The following is a 19,099-nucleotide window of genomic DNA, read 5'->3' on the forward strand; positions in this document are numbered from 1 at the left end:
ATATATTTTATAAAGATATTCATATGAAATCTCCAGGAATATAATATTAATTATTATTTTAGAGTACATCCAAATAAATTAACAGGAAATGGATGTGAAAATGGTGTATTTAGGACGAATGTATCTATAGGCACTTCAGCAATCATTGAGTTGAGATATATGGGAATTGTGCGTGTACGGAAAGGAGACGTTAAGAGTTGGTTAGAAGAACGAGAACGGATCAATGTTGATCCGTATAAAAGTAAGTGCGTAAATTGTATTGTATATAATTGTAAAAGTATTGTGAAAATCATTATTAAAAAATAGATTTTTGGAAAATTATTTGAGGAGGGGAGTTTCATTGGGTAGTAAGAAAAACTGGACTTTTTGGGAATTTCTTGTTTTCTTGGGGCTTATCCATATTCTCGAATCAAGTTTAATCCTCATTATTAAAATTCCAATCAGGCAAGCATTTATCCTATAGATATGCTTTGCTGCTATGGTATCTGACCTTCAAATTATTTTTTTCCACGTATTTCGTATTTCTCTTAAGTGTCTACGTAAAACAGTGTCATCGGATTTTTTATTTCCTACTCATCTATGTCCCCAAAACTCTACAGATCCTACAGAGTTGCAGCCGCTGTTATGTAGGTACATTCTCCTTATTAAGAAATGCCTGTTAAAGTAAATGAGAATCTCCTTTTATATTATGCTTTTGCTGTATTTGTCCTTGACATTCGAAATTTTGAATTATTTTAAATGCCTCTTCTCTTAATATTATATAACCTCTCCTTTTAATATTCTGTATGACACATTTAATAATCATATTATTTTGTAAATTAATCAAACAATCTAAAATAGGTCACGAATAAAATAGTTAATACTATACGAATAACTCAAAACATAAACACGCGATCTATGGAATAATTATAATTAGCAGATAACTAATATCATTACTATTATACATAAATATATATTTAACATAAGAAGGCCTATTAAAATATGGGATGCTCTGGTACTTAATTAGCAATGAAGAATGAAGATGCATAGCGGTTTGGAGCTTTCACATCTCGATTAGAGTAATTAGTAGTTTTGGTTTCACCTAGTATTGTAGATGGTGCAAATATCAAATTATTTTTTATGGTAAATAACTCTGGTTATTCTCTCTTTTAAAGCATTGTGTTAAACTCTTGAGTTTAATATTTAAATGCAAATGATGTTGTTTAGCCTTCCGAAATAAGGCTCAAAATCGCTGCTTGCTTGGTTTCCTCTATTTTGGTAATAAGTTATACGATATCGTCTTTTCTCTTGATGTCTTTCCAGTGCTCGCGCATTTGTCTTAAAAAAGAATAGTTTAGTTGTTTCTGGGAAACGCGTACAGCCTTCTGTATGAAGAAAGTTTTCTAAAAGATGGCTTTAATTTATGCTTTAACTAAAATTAATTATTGAAGTTCTGTAACATTTAAATTTACCCGATTTGGCAGACTTTTTCATACTAATGCTGCTCCCAATATATAAGTTCTTCAACCTTAAGACTTCAAGTTAAATTATTAGTTCAATAAGTTCAGTATGAATTATTTGTTTCATTCTGTCTTGCTTAAATCCAGACAAGGCTTGTAGGCAATAAACGGAATGGAAACGAATAAATTTATATTAGAAATTAAATCTTGACAGAGATAATCAATGACAAGTCCTTATAACGAACAAATCTTTTATAGATGGTTTTTGCCATAAATCGAATAATCGCACTACAATATCCTCAAAGGCTGTTCGGTTATGTTGCCAAGTCTTTTATTGGGAAACCGAAAATGGTACTAAAAAACTGCGTACGTTCTGCGAACCTGTAGTAAGTAACATTATTTACAGTAAAAATAAAAATACTGTTCCCGATTTGGCAATTACCAGGATCTCAGACTGTATTAGCGATGCAGATGGTAATGGAAAGGAAATTATTTTATGGTGTGGCGACGTATGTTGAGATGTAATTTGTTTCATTTCTATCAACACTAGCAATTTGGGTTTACTTACAGGTTAAGAAAGGGGACATAGAAGTAAAATTCGTCAAAGAAAACGAAAACGGTGAAGTAGTATGGGAAGCGAGGGCAACCAAAATTGAAGTGCAGAAAAAAAACTCATCTATAGCTTTTCAAGCACCACCATACCAAATGTCTGACGGTGAAGATATGGTTAATGTCAAGCTGAAGCTGTACAGACCTTCGGATGGTAGTGAGGGTGAAGCTAGAGATTTTTTGTATTTATCAACCCGTAGCGTGTGCACATGTAGATACTATAGAGAATTTTATAAAGGATTTGGTAGGATCAAATACATTTTTCTTATGTAACGCCTTGTATAAACTAAATTTTTACTTTCAGAAAATAATCTATTGCAAATACCTAAAGACAATAGCCCTAAAACTATGAACTATGATAGAAAGAGAGCGAGGTTTGATAGAGACTTATCCGAAATGACAAAAACATTACCAACACTAAATGGCAAGTCGTTGTTACAAGACATTATTCTTTAAATACTTTAAAGATAATACTGGAAGAGATATACATAACGATACTATTAAATTTATTTTTTCAGAATACTCTCAGATAAAACAGTCAACAATATTGTCTATGGACTGGAATGGAAGCTTCAGTGGTATGTTAATTTTAAAATCTTTTATCTAAAAATGTTGCAATATTGCTTATAATTTTAATGTGTTCTTTTAGAAACTGCTGAGCAAAATATATTTAAATCGGAACCTCACCTTACTGATGCCAAAAGATTGGATGACTATACGCAACCAACAACCTCTTTCTATCAGCAGCAAGCTGATCCTCCATCATATCCTTTAAATATAATAAATTCTTTCTATCAACCGCCAATAGTTACCCAGCCTCCCAATGAACAAGCAAATCCAAGTCCAATTGTTGAACATAACATATTTGACAATAATGGTATGCTCTTTAATTCAGACGAGTTTCGCAAACTTGCGATAGATACAATGGATATGATGCCTGAAAATTTTCTGACCTTTGATACTTTAACAGGTATGTAAATAATTTCATATAATGTTGTTTTAGATATATGCATACTTTAAAAACAAGCTTCAGTGAAAATTCTTTAGACCCATATACTTTTGTATGTTTTTGGGAAGACATATTTATCTAATAATTTCTATGCTTTAACTAGTTGACGCAGGTTTCATCTTAAGTTCATCAAATCAGAAAATCAATTTGAATTGGCTGGTAAATAGATAAAGGTGACATCAAATAACATCTTCAACAGAACCACTAAAGGAAAAGCACAACCCTCCCTGGTGACCCAACCCAATCAGCCCTGGTGATAAATACTTGACCAATTTATCCACAAAACAGTAGATCCGGTTTAAAATTTTTTAAAAATTTAATAAAAAATTACCTGTAATATCCAAGAAATTTGAAAGAGCAGTATATTTTCCGTATTTATATCAATATCGTTTTTGCAAGACCGGAGGACCAATCAATTCCAACTTCTGTTAGAATTGATTCATTATCATATCTACAAATTAGACTTGGCAGAAAAATAAAAAAATGGCAGAATTAATGTGCCTAGACTTAAAAAAGCATTTGACGCCGATCGATCATAGAATCTTGCTGGATAACATGGAGCTTCTAGGGGCTCATCGCACTTATTATATTTGGTTTTAAAATGACCTAAATAGTAAGAATTTGTAAAAAATAAAGTTAGAAAAATTAGAACTCATAGACATCCACGATCAAAAACCATAGATAAAACTATAACTTCATCTTAAACATAAATATTTGGGTAAGGTTGCTAGACGAGGTTCAATAACTCCTAGGATATTTTGGCATAAAGACCATCTACTCTGAATCAGTAAAGGCTACTGAAGTGTTCGGTCTGTGAAAACCTACTGTAAAAGTTGTTTCTGTACTCGTTAAGGTTTTAAGACTATTGCTAATATCTGGTGTTTCTGTAAGTATAAAAATAGCAAAGATTAGTCCATAATAATCCAGAAAATTTCGAAATATTTAATAATCTTCTCTCTAAATCAAATTTAATAATAAAAAGGTGGCAACATTGGTGTTCCTAGACTTGAAAAAAGCGTTTGACAAGCAGATCTTTAAATTGTGCTGAATGATATGAAGCTTTTTGACGTTTGGGGCATTTGTCATATTTCGTGTAGGCACCTTATCAATAATAATGTATAGAAGTAGAACTACCACTTAACCTTTATAAGTATTTAGTAATAAATTATATATAAATAAACGGTAAGCAAGGCTATTCAAAAATGAAGCTCGTAAAAAGCAGCAATAAATAATTAAACATATTCTTTGTAAACATTGGGTGAAAGTTGGTACGTAAGTAAGTTGGCAATGACCAGTTTAATCCAACATATGATACTCGAGGAGATGGTAAGGCTATATAGTACCGCTAATATTATCATTATATCAACAATCCAATAATAAAAATTGGATACCGCAGTTGAGTTTCTGGATTTGTGAAAAGTCTCTGACACAGTCGAGAATGGAATGTTCCTGGATAAGATTAAGCTTTGGGGGTCATGGAATTAATCATATTTACTTTCAGAAATATGTTAAGTAAATTATAGGTTAGGTTAGGTTCGGTTTAATATTAGTTGTCGAAATTATTCGTCTGACCAGACAAGTCTAAATAAATCGTTATCATCGATTTGCTGCAAATACTACTAGCAAATCAGTTTCTGACGCTCGACATTCATATGAAGCAAATATTGCACTATATGATATTTATATGGATAATACTTATATTCCTTCAGTATGTTGAGTGGAGAAGTTCATTCCAAATCATATTCATTTAAATAGTTCCCCTTTTGGCTCTAGATACCTTAATTCATGTTTTATTCTATGACTTAGATGGGGCCATGGTATAAAAGGAGAACCGGCTATATATATTTAATTTCGCTTTTTTAGATCCAGTGACTTTGTTTATGTTTTAAAACATGATTCTGAGATGGCACCACAGCACTCGGTACGCATCTCGTTTCTAGTTTGTCTAATTTAATGATTTCAAGTTATATATAAATGAATTTTTCCATTGCCAGAAATTCCTTATTGGCTAAGGATTGTACGTAAGTAAGCCAGATTTTGATTACAGGTATAGTTCTTTGACAGAGGGATTTTTTTATTAATAGTGTGTGATAATCCGTTTAATATGAATACTGGAACATACTGAAGTTTGGTGTTAAAAGATCTTTAGAAAATAATAAATTTTTCCTCCAATCAACTCATAGAGCTCCTCAGGAGATCAGGCTAAATGAAGAAATTTCTGTTGTCGTGAGCTACAAGCATCACATGCTCTATACGAACAGCCCCTGTCTTTAAAACTCTCGTCAACCACCCCTGGACGTCGCAATTCAATTCATGAGGACTGAGTACGGGTTCTAGGTCCTTGATAAACTACAGGCCATTCGAAAATCTGGTCGTAGGTATGGAATCGCCTCTCCTGTGCATTTTTAGTTTAGTCAGTCAGCAGTTTAGTCAGTTTTTACACCAATTCTTCTTAATTTTTCTATACACGAGAACAAAGTTATTGTTTCTATAGTTCCCAGAACATCTTCCTCTTTTCTTTCTCAGCTCTTTTTATTGTATGTTTTAGAACCTCTGTGAATAAAATATTTCCAAGAATAGTTGCCTTTTTTCTGGATTTTCAACAAGCACAAACTTATAATGATAATAGAGATTTTCATAGCCACAATAGCTAAGTTATCTTTAGAAATATAAGAAGAACTTGATAAATATTAAATAAATAAAAATACCAAAAGAACGAAAAAAAATTGCTTAACTGGTTAAAGTTTAAAATAAACCAAAAGTCGATCAAAAAATCTATCAGATACAAATATTTGACATTTATTTTTATTTCTTGGCATGAACAATAGCCATAGATTATTATTAAATTATGTATTTAATTTTAGAAAATTGTTATTTATTTGCATATTTATCAAGAAAAGTGTATACTATTTTATATTTATGAAACAGTAAAAAAACACAAATTTTATAGGTACAGAGTGTTCTATAAAAAAAACATATGTTGGGTTTATAACTCAAAAATAGTAAATATGTAATAAATACTATCTACACCACTAAAATCAACAGAAAAAATCTATAGGAATATTGTTTTACCTTTTCGATAAGTTGCAGTATAACGGAAATACGAGGGGAGTTCCAAAATGCAACAGTTTCAAAAATGCCCTCTATCTTAAAGCTATAAAAATTTTATTAACGGCATCTTTAGCTTTACGGAAAAATAGCACACTATCACGAAAACCGCATCGCGTTAACTTTAAAAATAACGGAAATGCGTCGCAAAAGTCCGCAAAATGGGATACCTTCTACATACACCACTAAATGTTACAATAACAGTTCATGTTAGAGACTTCAAATGATGGAACATTATAAAATACATTATACCTTTAAACCTGTAATAGATATTTAACAATAAAAAGTAATAAAAGGAACTTTAATAAAATATTTTAATTTTTCAGAATGCGACTTTCAGACCATGCAAGTGCCAACAGCTCAACAGAATCACGTACAGCAGTTTCCATCTAACAACTTTTGCCAAGAGGCATATAGGGCATCGAAAGAAAACTTCTTTCATATGGACGGGACAATGAAAAAATGACTGATATAATTAGTGAGATTTGGTTTTAAAGTACAAATTATTATAAAAGCATAATAATTAATTTATATCTTAGATTTGACAAATAAGATATTTTACTCTAGTAAATATTATAAATGATACAATATTTAATAATTAAGTTTTAATACCGATTATGTAAATACTTTTATTATTATATATTTTATTTACTTAACAAAAAAAGTAGTACGTATATTTTTTACGAATTTTTAAATATGACATAATGAAGTGTTAAAGTAAAAAAGTTATATAATATGTTAAAATGATATGTATAATGGCATCATGACCAACCAAAAAAAAGAGTATCTATTTATAAAAGAATATTTAATAAGAAAGCCTTTTATTTGACACAATTTATTTTTTAGTCATCAATACGCAGTAAAAGATTTTTTTTTAATACGGTTTAGTAGAAATAATAATGGTCCTAGAGCTATATTCTACTACGCCTAAAAAGACGCGAAATTCGGCTAGTGACAGGTCTTTTAACCGGTCACTGGCACTTAAGAAGCCATCTGCATACTATCGGTATTGCGGACAACCCGGAATACCGATGGTGCTGTGAGGAGGATGAAACCGTTGACCATGTCTTTTTTAATTCCTTTTCTCTCTCGCAAGTCGTAAAAAATCCAACGCGACTCTCTAAAACTAATTGTACTTTGCTGGATTATTTTATTCTGTCTAATGTTAATATGATTCACGGTGACATCAAACATCATGATATGCATGAGTTAACAGACCACCAGCTTATATAGTGTGAACTCTTATGTAGAATACTTAGCAGGAAGCCTAAATTTGTTGTATTTAGGAGTTTTAAATATTTTGATTTTGAGGCGTTTAACTCTGACTTGATAAACACTGGCTGGGGAAATATTTTTGACCTTGCTTGTATAAATGAAAAAGCACAGTTTATGACAAAATATTGGCGTTATTTAATTGCCACGCACCTATTCAAAAGGTATGTGTGACAAAACCAAAGGCACCATGGTTTACGGATGTATTAAAAATTATGAAAAGGGAGCGAAATAAAACATTATCTAAATATAAGCGAACAAAAAAACTAGAGGATTGGCAAGCTTATAAAGAAATCAGGAACTATTTCACAAATGCTGTTCGAAAAGAGAAAAAGGCCTATTAACAATTTATAGCGCGAAATAATAGTAGTAAAGATACATGGAAAGCTCTAGATGATCTTAATATTTATGGGAAACAAAAACACAATATAACAATACCAAATTATTTAAGGAATCCCGAAGATACAATTTTTTTATAGAATCAGTTGATGCTTTAGCGATAGATATCACTGACGTTTGTATAAATAAATATAAACAGATACATCCAACAAGCAGTTTTCAGTTTACACGGTGTTTAGAAATTGATGTATTAAATGCAATTTTTACTATTAAATCAAATGCCTGTGGGTCGGATAGTATAACGATCCAAATGATTAAACTTTGCTGCCCGATTATAGCCCCTTTTCTTATACATCTTTTTAATGAATGCCTTCTGTGTGGCCAATTCCCTGATCTGTGGAAATCATCTGTGGTTTTTCCTTTGCCCAAAAATAATAAACTAGTAATGTTTTCTGACTTACGACCTATAAGTTTGTTATGTGTGTGCTCTAAGATCCTGGAAAAACTAATTTACGCCCAAGTGACTACTTATATAAAGCACTACTCTCTCCTTAGCCCTAATCAATCAGGCTTTCGTAAAGGCTATAGTACAACATCTATTTTATTGCGCGTCCTAGACGATATATATGAAGCAGCTGATAAGGGTAATACTACAGCACTGCTTGCTGCTTGATTACAACAAGGCTTTTGACACGATAGATCACAAGCTTCGGTGCGCTAAGTTAAGTTCTTTGGGATTTTCTCTTTCGTCCATTTGTTTTTTTGAGGGCTACCTATTAGGTAGAACTCAGTCTCAGTGCGTTTTGAGGATTGGAAATCATCTTTGATGCCTTTGACTAAATGCGTGCCACAGGGATCGATTTTGGGACCCTTGCTGTTTGTTATTTATACCTGTGACGTGGATTCTATTGTCAATAATTGTATAATTCAACGATACGCGGATGACACCCAAATATATACCAGTTTTTCTAAAGCAAATGCGGATGAAGTTGTTCTTCGATTGAATGAGTGTTTAGAGTCAGTAGCTGAATATTCTAAAAATATTGGGTTGCGACTGAATCCGTCGAAATCAGTCGTAATATAAATTGGTCCTGATCATGAGTGGGCAACGAATAATTTGATTATTCATGTATCCCAAACTCCAATCCCGATCGTGGGAGAATGTAAGAATCTCGGCATCATAATTGATTCTAATTTACGATTTCGCAGCCAATTGGCACTCGAACTCGTACTGCCGTTGAGAAAGGTTTTATGCGAAACATTGGTTCTCTCTCATACTGCTTATTGTGATTTTGTGTATGGCCCAGCCCTGGATGTAACTTCAAAAAAAAGATTAAAACGCTTGCAGAATTCATGTATACGTTTTATTTACAATTACCTGCACTGAAGTAGTTAAATATGCAGGATCGAGAGACGGTACACTTCGCATGCTTTCTTCATAGAATTATCTCTAGTGGAGCGCCTGAGTATCTTAGAGATCGTTTAACTTTTAGATTCTCCACTCATGATCGTATCACACGTCAAAATACCCTTTTAAATATACCAAAGCATTGCACAGCTATGTTTTGACGTAGCTTTTCGTTTCTTGCTTCAAAATTATATAATAATTTGTTGCATAATAAACTTCAAAATTGTAGTTTGTCAAGTTTTAAGAAAATCGTAAAAGGGTTTATGCTGAGTAAATATAGTTCTATACCAGGGTTGTGAACTTTTAAATATATTTGGATTGAATTTTGTAAATTTCTCGTTATCATAATTATTGTAACTAATTAGGACTGTTTATACCATGTAATTTATAATATTGTGTATTGCTGATTTCTGTATGCTTAAGCAAACAGTTTTGGCTGCCCTTCGCCGAGTTTAATAAAAAAGTCGTTTATTATTATTATTATTATTATGTAGTCGGGGAGTGCCCAGCACTTACGCGCGCCAGGTTCAAATACTTGGGTAACACTTTCAGTGTACCGAGCGACTTTAAGTCCTTCAGACCAGAGAGCCTTATCGGTTTCTCTAAGGCCGTTGGGCTCTGGTAACCCCCGGTGGGGCATGACGGGTCCATCAGGAGACCTATATGCACAACTGCCTTGGCAGCCCAGTTTCGTCAATTTCGTCGTCAATTCGTCAATGGTCCTAGATTGGATTCCTATAGATAGACTCTTGAGGTAGGTTTAAAACTAATTGAAATATTAGTTTTAAAATTAATTTAAAACTTATATGTAAATCTTATGTGTTGAAAAAATTAATTAAATTAGTATGAAGTCTATAATATTATACAGGTTTTCACAAAAGTTCAAAAGAAACCCCATTGAAAGCTTTTTTACGAAAGTCAGAATAGACATGCCCACGTAAATTAAGAACAGGATATTTTTCCACTTCATTAAATAAAAACCTACTTTTCATCAAACTATGCTGTGAATGTTAAAGGAATAAATAGATAAATTTACAAAAGGTTTTTTAAAGAGTAGAGCTAGATATAAAAGATGGGATAGATTTTCAGTAATAGTCAACTTTCCTTTAATAAAAAGTCATAAACATAAAGTGTACCTAATCTACAGTATTATCGACATATGAGTGTATATCTAATGAGCAAGCCACCGTGATTATAAGTTATGATTTTATAAGGAATAACCTACATATTCAAATTACTGGAATTCACGACTTCAGTTTTTATGTAAGGAAGAAAATAAATTAGTTCGTTTTACTTCGTAAAAGTATCTACTGTATCATACAGTTAAGATAACATAAGTGTAACTAGATTTATGTATATGTATTTGAATTTGGGAATAATATTATAATATAACAGTTTTACAAATAATATGAAACGTCCTATTTCTTTGGGGATTATTCTCCTTGTCTTATCAAATTGAACGGATTAGTAAGAAAGTCATTATTTCTTAGTATTCACTGCCATAATAATAAAATCGATAAAATAGTGTTCATATAGCCCTTTTGGTGATAATATTTAAATGATTGATTTGACTTGAGGTAAATCTACTGTAGTTTCCCTAAAAACCATACATTCCCAACTAATTTTAAAAGCACGCTACTATAGAATAAAATTCAAATTTGGCGCTTATTTTGGAGTCACCGTCAAACCCCGCTACCATTTAGTTTTGCTTCACGACATGGAGAGGTCGTTGTTGTCGACAATTCTCTCTGTTGTTATTTCACATTGGGGACGTTCAGTTTATTGCGTTATTGTGACTGATTTTTCCATCCTCTATTTTCTTTTTGGATTTTGGACGTTTAATCGCTAGCCGATTCTATGTTTTTTTCGTAGTAACTGACTTTTGTTTTGAAAACTCGGTGTTTTGTGGCCGTGACAGTAAGCGAAGGTGATTTTAAATTGAAAGCTTTGGACTGGACTCTATAATTATTGCAGGTTAATTTTGTAACATTAATTGGTGGGCAACACAAGGTAGGCGCAGTAAGTATCTATATCCAGAATATTTACCAACAATGCTGCTTCTGGTTATAGCTGGAAGAGCATGAAAAGGGAAGAAACGCATTGAAAGATTAAAAGTTTGTGAGGAATTGGTAAGTTTAAAATGCAGAAAATCTGTTAAAGTTTAAAGAAATAAATGTGATACGTCAACGATATACGTATATCTATTTAAATCACTTGGACACTACAGGAGCCTTGTGATAGGTACAACGTGGCGTTTACGACCAGCCTAATTTATACTAAATAATATTTTTTTGTTTTAGAAGGATTAATGCCTAACCCAAAAATACGAAATACACGAAATGATATTGAGCATGAAATTATGTCATTACGTGTTTACCACGCCCGTGGGAGGCTGAAATAGGAAATTACAAATTATTAATGCTATTAACTTATTTTTTTTAAAATATACCCGCTTGTATAGTTTTTCTACCATCCCTTTAATAATCTATAAATATCCGATAAACGTAAATATTGTTGTGCCATATACATCCACTGAATAGCCAATACGTCCCCTGTACGTTTTTTAGTACTAAGTACCTTTAGTTCAAAGTATGTCTATGTGATCAACTTGGGATAATCCCATTTGTGACCCCTACTGTTCCAAAAGCACGTCTCTGGGACTTCCCATACACTTCGTAACATGTAACGGGCCGTCCCTGGGATTTATTCTATGTACCATTTTTGAATCACTGGGACGTTCAAGTCGGTTTGACTTACGCTATCTGGGAGGGTGGTATGAAATCCGCGACGTCCCAGAAGATGTAACTTGGAGAAACTGGCAATCAGAAAACTATATACTGGTCCAACAGGAGTAACAGAACTTATACATGATAAGTTTATTTGAATTTACAGAATTGACAAAAGCTTCAATCAAGATTTGGTTTATATCCAAGATTCAAGAACTCTGAGAATGTGGTAGACACCTGGCAACGCGTCTCGCTTGCAAACCATTCAAGAAGTTGACAGCTATCAAGGCAGAACTCTGATGGTTTTGGCTGGAGTTTCGATTAATCTAGTTCCCGTTAAAGAATTTTTAATAAAACAAACGAATATCGGGATCAAATTTCAAAATGTTGTTCCATGGTTCATCTACGCACTAGAGAATTAGGTCAAAATTGTATACTTTGCACGACTAAATTAGTTCAGACCCCTTCATAAAAATTTCTAGTTTTTTCCATGTGGGGTTTGAGCTTTTGTCTAATTCATTTGTTTCTTCTTCTTTTTGGTATTGTTGGAGTTTGGTCGTTTCGATTTATTAATCATCCTTAGGACACTAAACCTTATGACATTACAAATGTTCTATAGATTCAGAGAGGTTAATCATTGCTTCTTTGAATACGCAAAATTTATTTGGTGTTATTTTAAATATAAAATATTATTTTACGATTCCTCATTAGTCATTTTAACAAGAAAACTGCATGTTTAGGGTTCCGAGGATAATTAAGTGGTAAATCGAGAAGTCGACACATATTCCATAATTTTGACACTCAATATTTTCTATATAATTTGTTGAATAACTCTTGAAATGTATTTTATGTATTTTTTCCATTGGAGTTAAAGTTAAAAATTTATAATATAATAAATAAATATATATAATAATAAATAGATTGTAAAATGAAAGGTATCGTATTCGCAAATGTGACTGTTACCGAATGTGAATTTTACTACCATAAAGTTACTTTATACTCCCATGTATCTTAAATATATTTTTTCAGACTTTTACAACAGAATTTCACAAACTAATGGATAACTATAGTGCAACTTATACGATTATCCGTTTTATTGCCCTTTTATGTTGATGTAATCTTAGACATTTTTATATTGGCAAATAAACGTATATTTAATTATTTAAATCTGTTGACTTTTGGTTTTATTATGGACCCAAATTGAGATTCTTGAAAGTATCTGAATTTGGATCAAAATTGTATCACTTGTCAAACCCTTATTTTTATATTTAGGTAAACTTGCCGATTAAAAGCCTACTACTTGGCTTCTATCTACTGGATGACTGAAAATCCTATGGTGCCACCTGGAATCTTAAAATATGTATCAAAAGCTGAAAATTGCATTACTTATTTTGACATTTGGCCTTTTTATTTATTGTCCTAAAAGTTGCCAAGATCCCTTTAATATTGGAACATTGATATATTTTAAAATTTTATCAATATTATAACAGGTACTATTATTCTTTAGAAAATACGCTCTCACCTTAATAAACAATCATGAGCTACCAAAACCATATTAAATAAATAAAAATCCATTTCGTGTGTAAATCCCCAAGTGACACTGAATGAATTTCCTGCTACTGAGGTATTAGCGTTGATATGACGTGCTCACCACTGTTCACTTGTTATGCTGCAAGATGAACTTTTTAATCTTGTTGTTTTATTAGTCAAGTAAAATTAGACAAGAAAGAGGTCTTTATTATATACTTAGTTGAAAAAAAATTAGTCATTGAGGATTATTACGTTGGAGGGTGTAAGCTTAAAAGATTGATTTTTCAGATCAATTTAATAGCCATTCGAAAAATCTTAATACTGCAACTATCAATAAAGTTTATCTTTCTCTTATAACTCCTTATCTAGAATATGCTTCAGAAGCGGCGATAGCGGTCTCTTTTAAAGTAGGTCAAATGTCAAAAATATTTTCTGGCAGACTTTTTATGAATTGAATAATGCTGACGATAATCTAGAGATCCTAACTTTAATTTGACTTTTTGACAAGCATGCTTTGTTAGTTACTGATAAGGACAAAACTAATACACCCTGGCTTACATACAATATTGATCTCATAATAAAATTACGCATTAAGGCTCTTAATAAATTCAGAGCAATTGAAAATACGAATATTTGGAAAAAATAACTACAACAAGAACTTCGTAATCTGACTATCTTTTCTATAAGATCTGAAAAAAAAATTAAATACTTCAGGCAAAGCAGTAGTAAGAAAAAATAGGCAACAGCAAAAGAAAGTAAATATAATTAAAAATAAAATGTAGCAACATTCCTCAACACCTTTTTGACGTATATGAACTAAATAAATATTATTCTTCTATTTATGCAAAAAAACAAAAAATACACTAAACTATTTTTTGAAAAATGGGGTAACAGCAGATTTGTTTTTGCTTAATTATGTGAACTGGATGAATATTATAAGGATAGTGACTAAAGAGCTGTTAAACTGTATTAGCTGAAGAACAAACACAATTATTTAATCTTCAGATGAAAATAATTTGTCTGTTTTCGTAACGTTAGATTATTCCAAAGTCTTCAATACTTTAGATCGTTTATCTTAAAATACATTGGTACTTATTAACTAATCGAGTACAACGGGTTCGTATGGATGACTGTATTTTAGCCAAGGCAGAACGGCTGCTGTTCTGCAAAAAGCATGTTGAATCCTATTTTATATTCTATTTATAATTATATAAGTGTCTTCAGTATTATGATTGTTTTCAGTTAATTTTTAATTTTGATGTTGCCAAAATGCAAGAAGCCAACCTTGGGAGGCTGTCAGGAGTGTCGAATAATTTATCATTGGGACTTAACCCTAGAAAATTTATTGTTCTTCTTTATGCCATTGATACCTATCAGTAAAAAATATTAAATAAATTTAATTTAAAAATTGGTAACGGGAAAATAATTTTTAAAGATCATGCAAGAAATTTCTATCTCTTGCATTTGGTTTGATAATTAATCATAAATTGCGCTTTAAAGAATATGTCACTTTAAAAGTCAAAATAGCTTATTCAACTTTCAAAGTCAAAATCAATTTTGTGTGCAAATATAATATAGATACACCAAAGCTGTTATTCGCGTGAAACGATCTCCAGAATACCATACAGTTAAACACATTACACATACACATAAATATGATAATGCGTAATAATAGGGTACATCATAATGCATCATACAACAATATGTAAAACATGACCAAACTTATATTTCAAAAAATCAGAAAATTAAACAGAAATGAATAATGTTTAATACAATATCTCAGACGTACTGCCTTAAAAAGAAAAAAAAAGTAAATTAAGTCATCATCTGTTGTAGAAACTTGTATTGATTTTTTAAGCAACATATAAGACCGCGCTAGCCACTATCAAACACTTTGCATTAAGAAATTTATGTGCTCGTAGGCAAATCAGTTTTAAAGTTTTATTGTATGGCGCATGAATGGGAATATCAAGAGAAGCTCCTTTCAATTATTATTAAATACTTATTACAATCCGATAGACACACATAGCAAAGTTGAGGTCAACACGAAAATTATATGTTAGCTGCCTATTGGAGACCTATAATGGAGAGATGTAGTCAAATTTAGGACCTCCATTTGTAAAACATACACATTTTGAGTTATTTTTATTTTATACCCTTCTGTGAGGTAGCTGTAATAAATCGAGTTGCGGTATAGTGTAGCTGTAGCAGGATTAAGGGCTCCACTAACAGGAAAAAAATATTTTTAAAAATTAAGTTTTGTCAATTCTAGGTAAATAGAGCACAAGGCCCTTAGATCCTTACTTATCCTGTTTGGCAAAGTCAATTCAAAATTTCTTAACTTTCCTGATGATAAAACACTTTTTTAAATTTCTTGTCAAAATATTTAATTTTAATAACACGAGAATCTCAAAAGAGTTAGTGATTGGCTCAAACGTTTTATGAACTGGTTAAGTATTATTACTTATCCTAGGAAGACTTTGGATTACAATTTTTTTATTTGTGATTAACCTATTCTTTTTAATTGTCTCATTGGATCAAGACTAGAATATGCAATAGTTGTGTGGAGACCTTGCTATCAAATATCTAAAGACAAACTATTATTAAATCGCATTCACCGACTTTTTTTATTTTCTCTATTACATTTTAAGTTCTGTTCTTAATACAATTATAGTTGTCGGATAAAAACTAAACTAGAACACTCAGTTAAAGTAAACTTAACCAAAGCATTGTCAAAGTTCTGTCTCATCTCTAAAACTGCGACTAAGCGTTAGCTCCAAATCTTGGCGGTTTTCGAAAAAAATTAATGTCAATATTGGTAATTCATTAAATCAGAATATACACTTTACGAATAAATAGTGAAGTATGCTTTAGCTAAATAAACGGCAACCACATTTTCAACTGATTTTTAATGCCTACCTTAAATTGAAGATTTGCTTGCAGACATCTAAAAAAAGTATAGCCATTAAAAAAAGAATGTAGTAATGATTTCAATCACAACTTGTAATTGTAAAATCATAGTGACACTGAAACTGATCTAGAATCAAACAAACACCCAGACACTCTAAGTCTCTGAGTATGATTTGATAGATAGGATTCTAGCCATTGCAATTCCACCACATAAGCTATATTTATTGAGCTTTGAGAACAGTATTCCATAATCTTCACAATAAAATGCCTTGGACAGATCACAAAGCGTTATACAGTGCATCCGTAAAGTAGCGGATAATTTCAATAAAAATTAAATGGACCGTTGCTGTAAAAAATTTCCGAACCAGTCGATTTTAATATATGGTTTAGGGTTTTTCTACGTGGAAATTAAATATACAGCGTGACTCAAAAAAAGATATGACGTTATCAACATATTTTTTAAATTGAAACCACTACTTTTTAATGCAGAATCAGAAAGAACACATTTTTTTACAAAGGATATAGTACAAATGAATAGTGGTTTTATAAGCAATTTTGAACCAAAAATTGATGATAAAATTAAAGAAATGCCAATCTAAATTAAATATTCGTATTGAGCACCGTTAACGACCTGACAATAGCCCGTATTTATAAAACTGAAGCATTTACTTTGAAGTAAAAGGTTTTGTTCTAATTCATATTCATAATTTCTACCTCTTCCTTGCAAGCAAATGCTTCGGGAAAATAAAGTAAAAGGTACAGAGATTAGCGATTTCGACAAGACATGACTTGCAGCGTGCAGTCAACGCGTATATGGTCTGTAACTGATGGGGTTGATCTTATTTGTTTCATAATCAAAAGCAGTTCGCACGTCAAATTGATGTAAAGAAGATCCATCAAACTTATTTGTGCAGCTATTTTAAAGTGAATAAAATATTTAAAATGTCTGACACCGATAGTGAACAGGAAGTTACCGAAGATGCCCCTAACGGGATGATGTTTATCGCTGAAAAAGTCCAAGCATTTCCGCAGAGCCTCGAGAAATCTCAAGTTCCAGCCATGAAAAAAAAAAGAAAACTGCTGCATTAACTGATATCGTTAAGGAATACGTTACTTTATTTGGCAAGGAGATGGATATTAAAGCTTTTATGAAAAAAGTGAACAATATGAAAACGCGACTGAAAAATAAAACTGACAAAAATAAAACAGGGAACAAGCCCATTCGTCTTTTGTCCTGGGAGAAAGTTATGTTAAATGCTATGGATGCGGACATAAATCCTGTACTAAGTCGGATACCAGGTGAGAAATAGATTCAGGTCTTTATTATTACCTTGTAGGTACTTATCATGCATGTATATTTTTATTAGGGGCTCTAGCAATTGGCGTGGTAAGTCAACCTTCTTTACCTACTTCAAAGGATGACATTATGGTGGAAAACGATGCTTATCAGATGATTATGCCTCAAGTAGTAGCTAACAAAAAGCGATCCTACACATCGGTTGAAGAGGTTGTTGCAAAAAAAATTCCTACCTTTGCTTCGGGCAAACAAGAGTCTGACGAGACGAGGCAGTTAACGACAACCCAGCTTCAACGATTAGTTTTAGTTGAACAACTGAAAGTTGCTCATCTCCAACAACAATATTACTCTGCCAAGCTAAATAATTTAAACGAGGCATCAAACGAAAAAGCCCCGCAAGAGTATGTTGTTGTTGGAGATAATATTTACCAAAACTTGTAAAAATAGACGTATATGTAATATGTATCATTTATAACAAAAAAAATAATTAAACGTTTTTTCCGGTTCAAACGTGTAAGTTTATTTTTAGTTTAAGTAAATACATCTTCATCTCTTAATTGCTTAGCTATATTGTGCAACACAGCACACGCAATTATAACTTTTGGAATACTGGTCAGTTTTAATCTGCATCCATACTTCAGGATAGGAAATCGCCGCTTTACTTGCCCAAATGTATGCTCAATCACAACTCGCTCTGATGTAAGCAGCTTGTTAAAGACTCTCTGATATTCCTCGTGGGGGTCGTTATAAGGAGTCATAAGACATGACATTATACCATACCCACTGTCTCCTAGAAGAATAGTGTTTCTTGTCTTTTTCATGATTTCACACACTGCCGAATTTTTCCATATACGAGTATCATGGACTGATCCAGGCCAACTTGCATCTATACTAGTTATAACAGAATTCTGGTCGCATGTAACCTGTACATTAATACTGGCAAAACATTTTCGATTTACGTATTCGTCTCCAAATTGGGCTGGTTTTCCATCAAGACGAATATGAGTGCAGTCGATAACTCCAATAGCTGTGGGAAAACGGAACCTGGTCAACCATTTCCCTTTGGCCTGCATAATTTGATTTTCTGTATTTGCGACTCTGATAAATTTGCCGGCTTGTTGTACAATTCGCTCTAGCACGTCATAAAATATTCTAGACACTGTGGGTTGCGAACATCCCAATTCTTCAGCTATTCCGCTCTGAAATCCAGGGTTCGCACAATACCGCAGAAATATTTTCATTTTTTGCACGGGTGACTGGGCTGCTCCACGAGATTCGAAATCCATGCCAAAAAAGTAATTTGCCAACCACACCACATTTTCCTCCTCAAATCTAAACAACGTCTTGAAATCTGACTCACTCTGACTTTCTTGTATGTAAATGCACCACATTAGCCATAACTAACACAATACTGCGACTAATCAACCAAAGATCACTTAAACAAGCCCTTAC

General features: G+C 32.2%; 2 protein-coding genes and 1 long non-coding RNA gene across 10 annotated transcripts in view; 2 read left to right on the forward strand and 1 right to left on the reverse strand.

Annotated features, from left to right (window-relative positions):
* Window positions 1–6,958, forward strand: part of LOC126741139 (embryonic polarity protein dorsal-like) — a 33,256-nt gene extending 26,298 nt beyond the window's left edge. For all 7 annotated transcript variants that reach the window (XM_050447475.1, XM_050447480.1, XM_050447478.1 and 4 more), the window contains exons 4-10: window positions 63–241; window positions 1,698–1,948; window positions 2,010–2,292; window positions 2,353–2,472; window positions 2,567–2,626; window positions 2,698–3,018; window positions 6,492–6,958. In XM_050447475.1, coding sequence (XP_050303432.1) covers window positions 63–241; window positions 1,698–1,948; window positions 2,010–2,292; window positions 2,353–2,472; window positions 2,567–2,626; window positions 2,698–3,018; window positions 6,492–6,631 — 1,354 coding nt within the window. In that variant the 3' untranslated portion in view covers window positions 6,632–6,958. The remainder of the gene's footprint in view (window positions 1–62; window positions 242–1,697; window positions 1,949–2,009; window positions 2,293–2,352; window positions 2,473–2,566; window positions 2,627–2,697; window positions 3,019–6,491) is intronic.
* Window positions 6,959–10,894: 3,936 nt separating this feature from the next.
* LOC126741475 (uncharacterized) lies at window positions 10,895–12,897 on the forward strand. 2 transcript variants are annotated; one of them, XR_007662196.1, is made up of 4 exons: window positions 10,895–11,101; window positions 11,159–11,194; window positions 11,255–11,425; window positions 11,485–12,897. It is a non-coding gene; the product is annotated as an uncharacterized LOC126741475 (long non-coding RNA). The 2 variants fall into 2 exon arrangements; XR_007662194.1 differs by having other exon boundaries at window positions 10,895–11,194.
* Window positions 12,898–18,177: 5,280 nt separating this feature from the next.
* LOC126741376 (putative nuclease HARBI1) lies at window positions 18,178–18,933 on the reverse strand. The gene has a single exon (XM_050447768.1). The coding sequence runs from the start codon at window positions 18,931–18,933 to the stop codon at window positions 18,178–18,180; it is 756 nt and encodes a 251-aa protein (XP_050303725.1).
* Window positions 18,934–19,099: the final 166 nt, after the last annotated feature.

Source organism: Anthonomus grandis, chromosome 10 (assembly GCF_022605725.1).
Source record: "Anthonomus grandis grandis chromosome 10, icAntGran1.3, whole genome shotgun sequence".
Classification (NCBI taxonomy): Eukaryota; Metazoa; Arthropoda; class Insecta; order Coleoptera; family Curculionidae; genus Anthonomus; species Anthonomus grandis.